This window comes from Canariomyces notabilis (genome assembly GCF_033297395.1).
Source record: "Canariomyces notabilis strain CBS 508.74 unplaced genomic scaffold N656scaffold_26, whole genome shotgun sequence".
Lineage (NCBI taxonomy): Eukaryota > Fungi > Ascomycota > Sordariomycetes > Sordariales > Chaetomiaceae > Canariomyces > Canariomyces notabilis.
This window is the reverse complement of record NW_027041848.1, coordinates 42,154-56,130: the sequence shown is the minus strand read 5'-3', so window position 1 is coordinate 56,130 and position 13,977 is coordinate 42,154. Positions and strand designations below refer to the sequence as shown.

Genomic DNA, 13,977 nt, shown 5'->3' with positions numbered 1-13,977 from the left:
GGGCATTGGCCCCTATCCAGCATACATACGATGTGCCTACTCTTCTCTCGCCGTTCCTAGCATTCCAGTCCCGTTGTGACAGGCAACATACTCAAAGACCTGCTGCTCAGGCTCAAGAACCATGACCTCATGAAAGACGCGGAGGGTGACGTTGTTTCCCAACTTCCTCGCATACCGATGGAAACCGCCAAATATTGCAAGGTGAGTTGGATGTTCCTTGCACCAGCGCTCGAGGGAGCCAATGTCGTCGAAATAGGCCAGCCCGAAAGTGCGGTCCTTGTCAGCCTTCCTTGTGACAGGGTCGATGATTTCCATGAAACGGCAGCTGTAGCACCCAACCTCGTCCCCGTGGTCTCGCAGGAAGTCCATACCCTTGATCAGCACCGGATGCATCGTCTCGAGGTACAACTGCCGCTCCTCCGGGGACGTGTCGAGCCAGTCCTGTCCAGAACGAATGACAGCAAGGTTCTTCTTGCCCTTGATCTTGACCCGAACGCCACCGGTTCCGGATGATTGGGGGGCGTTGTTGAAATCTTGTGCTGTGGCGGGACTGCCCGTAAGACCATCAGTCTGGGAAGCAGGAAGGCGGTCACGCATGCTCCCCCAGTAACCGTGTTCTTGTACCTCTCCGCTCATGCCATCCCCCATGTGGGCGGAGCCTTCGGGAGTGTTGGTGGTGTTGAAGAGGGTTTCAAAGCGTTCCATCACCGGAAAGAAGATCTCGAGGAACCATCCATGCTGGCAGTCTTCTAGTCGAAGGGCCTGCCACCACGCGCCGAATCCTGAGTGCTCAAACCAAGCTTCGTACGCGGCTTTGCTCGGCCAGTAAGCTAGAGCCGAGAGGTTGTAGCAACCTCTGTTGTCGGTAACAGAAGCCCATTCGAAGAATGAGGGGCTGTTGTTGGCCGGGGACGTCAAAAATCCCGACAGTGTCGATTGAGCCGCTCCATCGGCGTCCGCGGCTGAGGGATACTGGGCGCCAATGATAGCCATGACAAGTTCTGAGGCATGCTTGGGGAACCGCACGCTGTAAGACGGATAAGGGGGTTGAAAGCCGGCCGATGGCAAGCGTGCTGCCCGAGTGCGGGTGCACCGGAGATGCTCAGGTATCGCTGACTCAAGCATGGGAAAGGAGCTTCACTGTCGATTTTTATCTGCAAAGATGTTTTGAACGGAGAAGATGCTCTCAGGATGATAAATGGGGGACTCGCAGGTTATGAACTTATTGTCGCCGTCTTGATTCGGTCAGCAGTCAGCAGTCAGCACAGCCCCGTCTCTAGTCTCGAGGCCGTGTTCGCAAGCTTTGCCCAATCCCAAATTTCTGCCCAGGCGCGCATAGCGACGATAAAGTCATTCGAGCTGCCGTCGTCCAGTCAGAGCCCGTCATCTCGACAACATAGCCAGCGTCGAGAAGCCAAGCCGTACCTTTACTGCTAAGGTGGCCGAATGAACGGTGTACAACTGTTTGCCTTCTTAAGCTTCAGTCCAATCAGAGTGTATAGATCTTGTTAAAGCCACCGCTAAGAAACGCTATCACTGCGGTTATCGGCTTCGTTAAGGCGAGCTCAACCCTGTCTTCGATTCCTGCCGGGGGAGGTAGCTTGGGCAAAAAGGGTACAGGCGTATCCCGTTGCAGGCTTGCAGCCAACACCCCCCTTGGCTTCTCTACCCCCAGGCGGTTGCCTTCCCTACCACGCGAGTTAGCCGACAGTGAGCCGCATGGGGAAAGCTGAGCCAGTGACGGAGCATCGTCCAGGTACCACTGCCCCCATCTCTGGCGAGTATTGGCAGTGGCTACAAGTAGGTCGTTGTTTGCTTGTTCACCAGCGCTGCAGCGCGCATCTCACATGCAGCAGACCAGATGACGCTCTCGGACCTCTACAACACCGTACCTATCATTGTTTAATCCGTCTTGCGGGTGATCGTCTCCTTCCCGCTCGGGGATGTTCTGGGGCTAAGCCAAGACGTGCTCGGAAGCTTCGGCGTCGTAGCCACAAAGCTTCGCAATGCTTGTTTCATGGCTCGGCACGCCTAGCCAGTCTTGGCAATATCCCCCGGCTTTCTGGAATTTGGATTCTGGACCCCCTTTCTTGAGATTTTCTTCCACCAATGGACGCTGAAGAATTCGCTGGTACCGCTATAGATCAGGGTCGATCTATGGGGAATGCATGCTCGAGCAGAGATCCGATCATCTCGCATCGAAGTCCTGGTGGGTACTAATCCTGAGTTTTGCCCACATGTCTCCCACGACTCCACGAGGTTCACCTGTATTATGGGGAATGGCCTCCCTTGCAATCTATTGCTGCCTCGTCTTCAAATTCGTGGACTGAGCGATGTGGCAATACGAGATGTAGTTCGGAGCTTTCCGCTTTTCATTCTACCGGAGGGAAGAAATCAGAATCTGGACTTATAAAATGCGGTGATATCTATCCTCTGTCCAACTTGTCACTGTCTGCTACCTTCACTGCAGCCTTCAGCCACTCCTTAGCACCTTTCATTTCTGTCATTGGATCTTATTCACTCGTTCAAGTTTGATTCAACCGCCATGATCTTGTCCACCCTCGTTCTTTCTCTCGGCGCCCTTGCGGCAGCCAATCCGGTCCCTGTCAACTCTAACTTGTCCAAAAGAGCTAGCTGCACCTTTACTGACGCCGCATCGGCCATCAGCGGCAAGAAGAGCTGCAGCACCATCACCCTGAAGGATATTACGGTCCCGGCTGGAACCACCTTGGACCTGACCAAGCTGAACGACGGCACAAAGGTCATCTTCTCTGGGACCACCACGTTCGGCTACAAGGAGTGGGAGGGTCCCCTGATTTCTGTTTCTGGAAACAACATCCTTGTGGAGGGCGCCACAGGTCATGTCATTGACGGCAACGGAGCCAAGTGGTGGGATGGCAAGGGCAGCAACGGTGGCAAGACGAAGCCTAAGTAGGGGTGTCCAGTCTTGTTCAGATCAAAATCGCAACTAATCATCTCCCAGATTCTTCTACGCCCATAGCATGAAGAACTCCAACATCAAAGGTCTCCATGTTAAGAACACGCCCGTTCAGGCCTTCAGCATCAACGGTGCCACAAACCTCGGGGTGTAAGTTACAGCCCAAGTGTGATATATAGCACCCCGCAGGGTCTCCAGTTGGGACTAACATGAAGAAACAGCTACGACGTCAGTCTTGACAACTCGGCCGGCGACAGTGCCGGTGGCCACAACACGGATGCATTCGATGTCGGATCCTCCAACGGTGTCTACATCTCTGGCGCCGTGGTGAAGAACCAGGACGACTGCCTGGCCATCAACTCAGGCACCAACATCACCGTATGTTTTCTTTTACCCCTCAAACTTGACAACCCCCTTACCCAGCTCCTAACCCCAACATCTGGCAGTTTACCGGCGGCAAATGCAGCGGCGGCCACGGCCTCTCGATCGGCTCCGTCGGGGGCCGATCCGACAACACGGTCAAAACAGTACGCATCCTCAACTCGTCCATCAGCAACTCGCAGAACGGTGTGCGCATTAAGACGGTGTATGGCGCGACGGGGTCTGTCTCGGACGTGAAGTACGAGGGTATCACGCTGTCCGGCATTACCAAGTACGGTGTGGTTATCGAGCAGGACTATGAGAATGGCTCCCCCACGGGCACACCCACTGCGGGCGTTCCGATTACGGATCTGACGCTGAATGGCGTTACGGGGAGTGTGAGTTCCGGTGCGACAGAGGTGTATATCCTCTGTGCTAAGGGGGCTTGCAAGAATTGGACTTGGAATAAGGTCAGTGTTACGGGCGGGAAGAAGTCGGCTAAGTGTGAGAATGTGCCTAGTCCGGCATCTTGCTAGGCGGTTTGGACCGGGATATCAACAACTTTCTCCAGTGTTGTTGGGGTTCATGTTGGGAGACTCAGTTTAAGGGGGCTAGCGGTGTGCTGGACGCCCTGTCTCACATCGCCCCTGGGGGGGCTGGTTTTATTTATCTTGCCGGGGGAACTGTTCGGCTGGTGCCGCCAGAAGCATCGCTGTTCGTGTTCACAAACCTTCGATTCGTTACTGCTAAGTATCATCTGAGATGGACTATAATTTTCTGATGGCTACTTAATACCTTTCCTGCTCCTGTACCTTTTCGTCTTCTTGAACTTACATTGGCCAATATCAAGGCTGCCGTGGTTTCCCGGATAACCTCTGTTGTTATTCAACATCCGCCATACTGAGAATCTACATGTACCTAGTATCCACACATGCTCTTGCCAGAGGTCATCCGTCACGCCCTGCCTCTCTTGGTACTAGCTTAACCGACAGCGATGTCCCATGCACATGGCCCCCATATCGGCCGTACTTGGAGTAGGAGACATGGAGCATGCGATGTAGTCTAGGTGTGTATGCCGCCGGTGCCCCCAGCATCAATCTCCTTCCCCTGAGCGGAGACCGGCGGGTCTGCTGCTTGCTTGACCCCTTAACGTTCCGCCACGAATACCTCGTCCGCCAGCAGAGGCATGTTAGACAAGGACAACTGTAGTGCCGCCACCGATGATGTGCCAGGTTCTGCTCGTTGTCGGCGACACAGCGGCTTCCCTCAGCTCGATCCCCGCATACAAGACCGGCTCCAGCCCCTGAATGTTGTGCCCCCCCTGTCAACAGACCAACACCCCATTGCGATTACCCCCCTATCCCCCACCCAGGTACTCCTCATCCGGATATTGATCCACAACATCCTCCACCCTCCCCTTCATCAAAACCGCCGCATTCAACCTCACACTCCACCTGACCATATCCGTCATAGCCCTCTCCCGAAACTCCCCATCCGCTGCTCCAATATCACTTCCCGGCTTCCCCACAGGAGTATGGCTCTGAAATAACCCCGGCTGCGTCGTCAGGCACTGCCTTCCCTCCTCCCTCCCCTGAACCCCCTCACAAAAGAACCGCAGCAGAATATCATACCCCTCCGTGACGTCCTTCAAACCAACCTCGTACAGCAATCTTCGTGCGCCGCGCTGGCTGACCGCATAAGCTTGGGTACAGACGCCTTCCTGCACGTGGTGCACGGCCCGGGTATGCTCGGGGTAGGTCTCCTTGAGGGTGAAGGGGACTGTGAACCCCCAGAGATGGCGTTTGGGCGCGACGGTGGTGTCGTGTAGGCGGATGACCCGGCCTTGAGGGATTGGGGTGTCGGGGAAGGGGAAGTGCATCCCGCAGTGGCCTAGCCAGAGGATGTCCCAGTTGTCGCCGTACGGGGAGAGAGTGGCGGGGAGGGTGGTGGGGAGGTGGTGGAAGTCTAGTTCGGGGGGTGTGAGTTCGCTGGGAGGGTCCATGTTGGTAGGTGGGGATGGGTAGGTTGGGTCTGCGTAGGAGTTGGGGCGTGCTGCCAGTGGTTGGATGAGGGCTTGGGTTGACAGGGCAAAGTCGTGGAGTTGTTGCTTGATGCGGATGTCCCAGTCGGCGTCGTCTTCGAGGATTAGTGCTGAGGTTAGGTTCCGTTGGATGATTCTGTAGGTGTTAGGTGAATCTTAGCAGCAAGGCCACGGGTCAGAACAGGGGGCAAGTAAACATTGACATTGAACATGAGTCAAAGAACCTACTCTCGCATCGCGTTCATGTGTCCTCGCCAGCACCCAATCACTCCGTTACTGGCGCGATCCTTCTTCTTGGCTGGGATCGCCTTATCAGGCACATTCTCGCCCGGTACGCCATCGATAAACTCAAACTCGAAATTGCTCAGCGCCGCCTGCAGCGCCATGCCATCGCGGCGATCTGTCCGGGACGGTAGGCTGATCACAAAGATCTTTTCAAACTGCTCAGGGGTTTATGTAGTACGTTAGTCTCGGCAAAAGCATTGGCAAGTAACGACTGGAAGCACCAGGCAGGCAGCTGTGGTGCAAACTTACGCCTAGAGTGGTGTTGTAGATGTCGTCTGCCAGACTGCGCGTGCCATAGGTCCATGGCCGCCGAGCCTGCCCGGGACCAGCCCTGATGTGGAATTGGGTGAAGAAAAAGACAAATATAAAGGCAGCACTCAAGGCGTACAAAAGCCGCCTCCTAGACTGCCGCGGAAAGCATTCCATGTGTGCTGGCGTCACAGGGGGGGCGAGGAGGGAGGAAAGGGGTAAAAGTCAAAACCCCAACCAAGGTTATCTTGCTGGCCAGATTCAAGCCTTTAATGCTTCTAGTTTTTAGAATTCTTCCTTGCAACTCTACCAGGCTGTGATCCTCCCGCCAAAGGTCTAGCAAGGGGTCGTAATGCTACAACTAGGACCCATTGGCGTGTGCTTCGTGTTCATCCAGAGGCTACTCTCTTGCAACAAAGGGCTTCGTATTCACTAAGAAGCCGCAATCTAGTACCCGTTGGCGCAAGATAGTGCCTGTGAGTGAATACGAAGCACGCGCAAACGGGGTGTACTTCCCGGGCCAATCAGCACATGCACCACGACTGAAGACATTTCGACCCCAGAACAATGAAACAAAGAACCAGATTGTGGTATGTACAAGGCAGATGGTTCCTATCAGTCCTGAGTCCTGTATTTCTCCTAACCTCTCTTGTACCTCTCAACGCACGAGGTGGAACACCTAAAGGCTTGAGGAGCATGCAATGTATGTACGTGAAAACCCACCAAGAATCATCTCCAACCATCCCGCTCACAAGCACTGCGAATACCACTGATTCTGTGCCCGGCACGTCGATCCGGCCGCGCACGTGGTGCAACCGGTCCACCCCTGGCCACCACACTGTCCCCATTTGGCAACTTGACAACCCCCACCACTGTTTCCGCCTCCGGGGTTGCCGCCGCCGCCGCCGTTTCCGGGGTTGGGGTTGCCGCTCCCCGACCCAGGCTGCGGGCCGGTAATCGGCATGGCACCCGGCAGCTCACTCAACCAACCATCCACATTCTCCGCCACATGCTTATCCACCCGGCACTGGTTCGCGGCAGCTATGCTCTGCGACTTGAGCTGCGCACAGGTCGGCCCATCACAATTCGCGTCCATCGCCCGCTGCAGCGAGTCGCCCTTCCACCCAAACACATAATCACCGTGCGTGCCGTAGCCCGTGTAGTCGCCGTACGACCAGACAAAAGGCTGCGATCCGTCCTCGGGCCAGAGGCTTCTATCATTGAACCGGCGGGTGTCCCAGATCACCTCGTAGAACAGCTGCGGGATCTTGACAGGGTGGGAGGCCGGGCAGGGACCCCCGCTCTCAAACGTCCCGCTGGTTGGGTAGGCTACGTGGCTGGAGTGGTCTGGCGGGTCGAGGGTTTTGCCGTCCCAGCAGGTTGGGAAGCGTACGTTGGCCATGATGCCCTCCTTGCAGGGTTGCTTGGGCATGTCGGTTGTTTCTCCCGTGCGGGTGTACATGGTTTCGAGGCAGGTGAAAGTCAGCTGCCGGTAGCGGGCGGCCTCGGCGGCGGTCCGGTACGTTGGGTTGCCCACGATCATGCGGAAGCCGGGGGCAAAGGCTTTGGGCTTGTCGTTTTGGTAGGTTGCGGTGTAGTACACCGTCATCCCGCCACCGCGCGCCTGCTCGAAGCCGATGTTGGGCCGCTGCGGAACACGGATGAAGCTGCCGTTGCGCGCCCGGAAGAAGAGTGTTGCCGTCCAATAGTTGGAGAAGTCCTCAGAGAAAGTGCACGTGGTGCACGTGGCTTCTTCGCCAATGTTGTGCCGGTTGGGGTCCATCGTGGTGTTGAACATGTTGCCCCCGACGATCTGGTGCAGGTGAGGGGATGGGGCCACGCCGGGGAAGACGAGGCTGTGTATCGCTTGTTAGTCGGCTGCACTCATATCTGCTTTGGGACGGTTGAGGGCTGGTACTGACGGATCCAGACGCTCAGTGACGAGCTCGGAGCACGAGAACCGGAGGATGGCATGAACGGTGGGCGTACCGGCGAGCGCCAGCACGCTGGCGACGAGGCTGTTGTGACGCATCTTGTTGACAGTCACACAGATGGAAGCTCTATCTCTTCATAGTTCAGACTTGGTCAAGAAGCGGGTGTCCTCCTCCTCCTGGCGAGGGAGGGAGGACCGTCCTTTTATCCTCATAGAGTCTGAGCATCGCTCACGATCCCCAGTCTGGACTCTCCTAACCATCGCCGTCGAGATTGCGGATCGGACCATATGAGGTTGCAGCACCGTACGTGAGTGAAGCATCTAGTCCTTGCTCGGGGGTGTACAAGGTCGTGAACGTTGGTCCATGGGGTTCTCCTTCTAAATTGAAGAGTGGGGATAGCGACCATCCGGCTGAATTGGAGTCGCAACGAGGACAACATCCGCCAGTCCATAGGTAGGCTCTAAAGCTTCTTGCACGGACTCACACGTGTATTCCCTGGCATGTTGGTTCGTAGTGCGGGGAATACGACCAAAGGTGCGGTGAAAATTCCGGGGATGGGGTTCTATAAACGTTCCATGTGGTTTCCGGTGCCACTGCATGCCAAGGGAAACACCACGACGCAAGGTGATATTCGCCCCCTGAGAATGGCAAGAATCCTCGGTACTGTCGTGCCACGCCGTGACCCGCTAACCCGGTCTGCCCGGTTTCGGCACTCTGCCTTCCAATTTGGGTTCGGGCGTCTCTTCCCGTCCTCGTGAACCAGTCTCGCGGTCAGTCACAACGGTGCAAAACTTCCGAGCCGAGCCCAGGAATGGCAACATGATTAACAGCCTGGATACCTTGCTGTGCCGTCGCTGCCCAAGCTAGACCGGACATACGCTGGGAAGGCCAGCCCGTTTAGGCTTCCCTCTCCACGACTCCTATATCAAGTCCTGCCATCGCTGGGTTCCGTATCCATGACGGAAATATTTCTGACACCGGCAGTCAACAGCCCGGAAGCGAACAAGAACTGGCCGAACCACCGTATGATTCCGGTTGTTAACTTTGACAAAATGTCCGAAGATATGATTACTGCAGTCTGCGACTGCAGGCATTCCACGAGTCCATAAAGAGAACAATTCAAGCTTCTGGAAGCGTGGAAGACATGATCCTTGGCAAGGAGGTTACCCGGTTTTCCATGACCAAGGCCAGCATCAATATACGAACCTCATTTATGATATATTGATCAATGACGACCTGCATGTGCTGTTAGCATGAACATCTTGGAGTGACCAAAAAGCGAAGGCCGGTAGCTACTCACCTACGGATGGACGATCCGGAGCCACCTGGGTGGTAGGCCCCGTGGTAACGTCCTCTGGCGCCGGTAGCATACCTCCCCAATAAAGCGAGCTGGTATTGCAGTGGAAGACAAAGGACGGACTATCCATGGCCATGTTAGACGGAGTCTCGCAGAATTCGCTGTGGATCGAGACTGTCGGCTCGGACAGTCTCTCCTTCGCACGAGTAGACCTCCAGCAACTGCTGACCGTCAACTGCGCAGAAGACACTTGCCCCCCCTCCGCCAACTTTTGGCAGATAGCCGCCGCACAGCAGTCGAATTGCCGGCGCTGGGCCTCGTCCATCAGGGCATGCTTCCGACAGGGACAAAGTCTGGCCAGGTAAGCGGATGAGAATGGGATGATAACGTCCATCAAACTCGGCATAGACCGCATCGTAGAGCACTTCAGAAAAGTCAAAGTCGACGAGATGCCGCTTCGGTTGAGGAACACAAAAGCGACGTGATCCCTAATAGTATTGAGCCACCGAATATCCCGTGGTTTGATCAAGTCTTCGCCCGCACGCCATACAGCCGACGGATCTGCAGCACCGCGGAGCTTTGGAGCCTCACCCGAGCCTTCTATGAGGGGCTTCGCTCCCAGTAGAAGGCCATTCGCTTCAGAGAGCACCAAGAAACTTGCTTGCCATCACCCCAGCATGTTTGATCTGGGGATGGCAATGACTGCCGGGAGAGCAGCAGCGTTCCCGGATTGAGCCAGGAACTGCCATCATCTCTTTGGACTGAAACGTTAGCATGATTCCTCTTGGCTGACTTTTCGAACATATGAATGAATTAGTAAGGCAATGTTACTAGGACAGGAAGAAGGAAAGTCAACATTCTCAGGAAACAGAGGGATTGTGATGTACTCAACAGGCGAGGGCGAGCGGCGTGACCTGTGAGTGTTTACAGACGATCGCCAAGAGCAACAACCCTAACCCCGCTGAAGGCTCGGTGTGGAGGCAACAGGGCGGATCTGGGGAAACCGTGCCTGCTCAGCCGGCCCGCCTTGTGCGCGATGGCAAAAACCGAGGAAACGATGAAGCAGGCCAATCATCAGCCTTGATTCGCTGCACCGAAAAACGCAAACGCGTCGGCTACGCCGTCTGTACGGATACTCTGTGCTCCAGTCAAGTCAAGTCCACCAATTTGATGTGAATCTGAGTTGAGAATTGGGCGGGGTTTGTGGGCTTGCAGAAAATTCTTGAAGTTGAGCACGACTCGCGTTCAATGGCCCTAAACTCATGGCACCAGCCCCTTTCTCTCACCGCTCAATTGGAAATGCAGCCACTAGAAAGTGTGCCATCTCGGTACTTACCTAAGTACGACACAGAGACGAAACAAATTGGTGCTACTGTGGTAAGCAGTATCAGATTCTGTTAAGCAGTTCAGTAAGCGTTGTGTGTCTGAGATATACAGGATCGTGTGTGTCGCTACCAGAAGTTGGGCAAATTGGAAGGGCTGCCTGCGAAGTTTGAAAGGAATTTGCTGTGTGAGAGGAAGGGATACAATTCTGCCGTGTTGCCCCTCTGCACCGCGCCAAGCCCAACTCTTTTAGCGCATTCTTTCATTGGACCCCTGCCCACAGCAACCAGCTAACCACCATCATCAAAACCCCTGTGCCACAGCACCCCAAAAACAGCAACACAACTCTGGTGCCGCAACACACGCCTCTTTGGTCCCTGCAATCCAAGGCTTCCTCCTGATGTTTTCTCCTTCGCTTTTCCATCTTCACATCGTTCCCATCCTGAAGCAGAGGGCAGCCCTTCGCCGTTCTGATTGCTGAATCGCTCGTTTGCCGCACAAACCTACCGTGAAGTTTATCGTTATCCTCACTGAATCCCGTCCGTCCCTCGGCGTCGCCAATTGCTGCATTTCAGCGTTGCATATCGATCTTGATTCGCACACTCGATTCGCCCCCTCAGTTGCCCTCGACTCCGCCCTCCACTCACTGCGCTGCATCTTGCTTTCCCCGTTCCCACCGCCTTCCCTGTGCGGAACGGTGAGGTGCGAGCTGTAACAGCCGCTGGCATTCTCTGACGGTCTCGATTCGCCCTACAAAATTGCCAGGGTTCCCCAAACGCCTTTGCCACCGGGACCTGCGCGGGAAAGGGGAAGGCGTCGAGGAGGGTGGAATTGGGAGACGCAAACAAAATAAAATACATCCAACCCCTGTGGCATCTCCTCGACCATTTCGTGACTAGCGTATTCTACATCTTCGTCCATGGCGTTCCCCGGCTCTACTACCGCTCCGCTCCTCCAGTCGCAAGCTGCCGGCTCGTTCGACAAGTCCGCGAGAATGGATCCGACGACACGCAGAATTGTCCAGGTTCAGGAGTGGGCACCAGTACAAGAAGCACTTTTTCGAGGGGCATCTTCGACGATCGCTACGCAGCCGACATCCCAAGACGCGCAAAGCAACTCGCATCCGCCCCAGTCGCGATTCCGAAGTATGAGTGTTTCGCTCCCATGGCTGCACCACCCAAAGCCGTCGCCGCTCGATAGCAATGTCAATACCGCCTTTCAAAATCTGTCTCTGGAGAAGAGGCAGAGTCACGGCGTCGGCTGGCTGGCGGTACCCGAACCCCAAAACGGCCCTGCCTCGTCCAAGCAGCCCTCGAACGGTAACTTCAAGCGCATGTTGCGCCGCGCCTCGGTTTCGCTCAAAACAGGGGTCAAGGGGTTTGTTCACAGACGGACTTCCGTCCCAGCGTCGACAACCTTTGACAGCGACGGCTTGCCGTCAAGGCCCCTATTCTCAGGAGCTGCCCATGGCTCAATGCGACCTACGACTTCCCACACGACCTGGCATCGCCTCCGACAAGCTGCCAGCTTCCATCGACACTCGCGCATGCTCCACACGGAATACGATGGGTCGGCATTCGGCGACATCGGCCCACTCGAGTCCCCCACATTCCCGGTGCCCGGCTCCGGCGAGCAGCCGCCCATAATCCCGCGAAACACGGGCGCCGCAGCGAGGCACGCGGCCGCGATTGCGTGCAATGGACTACAAGGCTACGAGCTGATGGACATACCCCGTCCCGGGTGGCTTGCGGAAGACGGGCTCGGTGACCACGAGAGCGGCATCGGAATTGCCTTGACCAGCTCCGAGATGGAGGCATATGTCCCCGGTGACGAGGTTGATTCAGACGTGGAAGTGGATGTCAAGTTGAGCCGCGATGAGACAGACATTTCCAAAGTGGACTTCATCTCTCGCTTGCCAGTGGAATTGGCCATCCAAGTGCTAGCCCTGCTTGATGCTGCCACTCTAAACACCGCTAGCAGAGTCAGCACAAACTGGTACCGCGTGATCAGGAACCAGCACATCTGGCGCGAGTCCTTTCTGCGCGAGAAAACGACAACGTATGCCACCAGCGGTAATGTTAAGCCGGGTGCTGGCCTGGGCGTGCCACCTGTCCGGCCAACAAATGACTGGAAGGAGATATACCGCGTAAAGGTAGAGCTGGACAAGCGCTGGAAGGAGGGCAAGGCGCAGCCCGTCTACCTGAATGGGCACACGGATAGTATCTACTGCTTGCAGTTTGACGAGTACGTTTGCGTTGCTTGATCAAGTCTTACCTCTCCGATATTCTAACCAGCCACAGGTCCAAGATAATCACCGGCTCGCGCGACAGGACTATCCGCGTCTGGGACATGCAGACATTTGCCTGCAAGCTGATCATCGGCCCTCCCGAGGTGGTCAACGATTCCTCCTACTCACTTCTCTACGACGATGAGGGCACCCCAAAACACTACGCCACCCTGCCAGACCTCGACCCTGCCGCAGACGGCCAGCCCCGGAGCCCTGTCCGCGCGTACCACTCTATCCCCGCCCTCTATTCCCCCCCAACCCACCACAAAGCCTCTATCCTCTGCTTGCAATACGACGACCGCATCCTGGTAACCGGCTCTTCCGACTCGACCTGTATAGTGTACAACCTTGCGTCGGGCTACCGGCCAATCCGACGCCTACGCCACCACTCGGCGGCGGTGCTCGACCTGGTGTTTGACGAGAAGCACATCGTGACCTGCTCCAAGGACGTGTCCATCTGCGTGTGGGATCGCAACACAGGCCAGCTCCTGCGGCAGCTGCGCGGGCATTCAGGTCCCGTCAACGCGGTGCAGATGCGGGGGAACACGATTGTGTCCTGCAGCGGCGATTTTCGGGTGAAGCTCTGGAATATCGACACGGGGAAGAATATCCGTGAGTTTCTGGGGCACAGCAAGGGGCTGGCGTGCAGCCAGTTCTCGGAGGACGGCCGGTACATTGCTTCCGCGGGGAATGATAAGGTCATTCGCATCTGGGATGCAAATACCGGCGAGTGTGTGAGGGAGATGAAGGCGCATGAGAACCTTGTGCGCAGCCTGCACGTGGATAGTATCAGCGGCAGGCTGGTCAGTGGTTCTTACGACTCGGACATTAAGGTTTGGGATATGGAGACGGGCCAGCCGCTTTTGGATTTCCCCAAGTGGCACTCGAGTTGGGTGCTGAGTGCCAAGAGTGATTATAGAAGGATTGTGAGCTCGGGGCAGGATCCGAAGATTTTGATTCTGGATTTTGGTGCGGGCGTGAAGGGGATTGAGATGCTTGAGAGCTGTTCGCCGTCGCCGGCTTCAAGCTTGAGGGGGGGTGAGCAGGTACAGGGGCAGGGGGGGTATATCTGATCTGAGGTGGTGAACGAGATGGGGTGGAAAGGGGTTAATACATAATAGGCCGTCCGAGACGAGACGCGGTCGCTGGCCGACTGCCGGCTGCGCGCTTTTGGATATCTGGGTAGTGCACTTTGCCTACCCTGACCGGCGTTCTTGGGCTGGGTTTGGCCAACCCCCCCTTTTTGGTCTAGCTAGTTGCATT

General features: G+C 56.0%; 5 protein-coding genes across 5 annotated transcripts; 2 read left to right on the top strand and 3 right to left on the bottom strand.

The window, feature by feature from the left end:
• Positions 1-36: 36 nt before the first annotated feature.
• On the bottom strand, positions 37-1,125 carry N656DRAFT_716332 (phenylacetaldoxime dehydratase; the record flags this gene model as incomplete). Its single annotated transcript, XM_064812126.1, has 1 exon — positions 37-1,125. The coding sequence occupies one exon, from the start codon at positions 1,123-1,125 to the stop codon at positions 37-39; it is 1,089 nt and encodes a 362-aa protein (XP_064666800.1).
• Positions 1,126-2,189: 1,064 nt separating this feature from the next.
• N656DRAFT_759744 (glycoside hydrolase family 28 protein) lies at positions 2,190-4,217 on the top strand. Its single transcript, XM_064813202.1, has 4 exons — positions 2,190-2,931; positions 2,984-3,088; positions 3,160-3,316; positions 3,385-4,217. Exons 1-4 carry the CDS (start codon positions 2,546-2,548, stop codon positions 3,832-3,834), a joined length of 1,098 nt encoding a protein of 365 aa, XP_064666799.1. The 5' UTR covers positions 2,190-2,545; the 3' UTR covers positions 3,835-4,217.
• A 438-nt stretch (positions 4,218-4,655) lies between these two features.
• Positions 4,656-6,050, bottom strand: N656DRAFT_847867 (glycosyltransferase family 25 protein; the record flags this gene model as incomplete). Its single annotated transcript, XM_064819279.1, has 3 exons — positions 4,656-5,475; positions 5,601-5,779; positions 5,874-6,050. 3 exons carry the CDS (start codon positions 6,048-6,050, stop codon positions 4,656-4,658), a joined length of 1,176 nt encoding a protein of 391 aa, XP_064666798.1.
• Positions 6,051-6,621: 571 nt separating this feature from the next.
• Positions 6,622-7,905, bottom strand: N656DRAFT_771095 (carbohydrate-binding module family 1 protein; the record flags this gene model as incomplete). The annotated part of the gene is made up of 2 exons (XM_064813827.1): positions 6,622-7,729; positions 7,796-7,905. 2 exons carry the CDS (start codon positions 7,903-7,905, stop codon positions 6,622-6,624), a joined length of 1,218 nt encoding a protein of 405 aa, XP_064666797.1.
• A 3,516-nt stretch (positions 7,906-11,421) lies between these two features.
• Positions 11,422-13,787, top strand: N656DRAFT_716407 (WD40 repeat-like protein; the record flags this gene model as incomplete). Its single annotated transcript, XM_064812129.1, has 2 exons — positions 11,422-12,671; positions 12,728-13,787. The coding sequence occupies 2 exons, from the start codon at positions 11,422-11,424 to the stop codon at positions 13,785-13,787; spliced, it is 2,310 nt and encodes a 769-aa protein (XP_064666796.1).
• Between the last annotated feature and the right edge of the window lie 190 nt (positions 13,788-13,977).

Excerpts from the sequence above, each read along its gene's own strand:
- N656DRAFT_759744 (XM_064813202.1), top strand. The coding sequence starts at position 2,546 with ATGATCTTGTCCACCCTCGTTCTTTCTCTCGGCGCCCTTGCGGCAGCC. Across the intron at positions 2,932-2,983 it reads GGTGGCAAGACGAAGCCTAA|ATTCTTCTACGCCCATAGCA; the intron begins GTAGGGGTGTCC and ends ATCATCTCCCAG. Across the intron at positions 3,317-3,384 it reads ACTCAGGCACCAACATCACC|TTTACCGGCGGCAAATGCAG; the intron begins GTATGTTTTCTT and ends AACATCTGGCAG.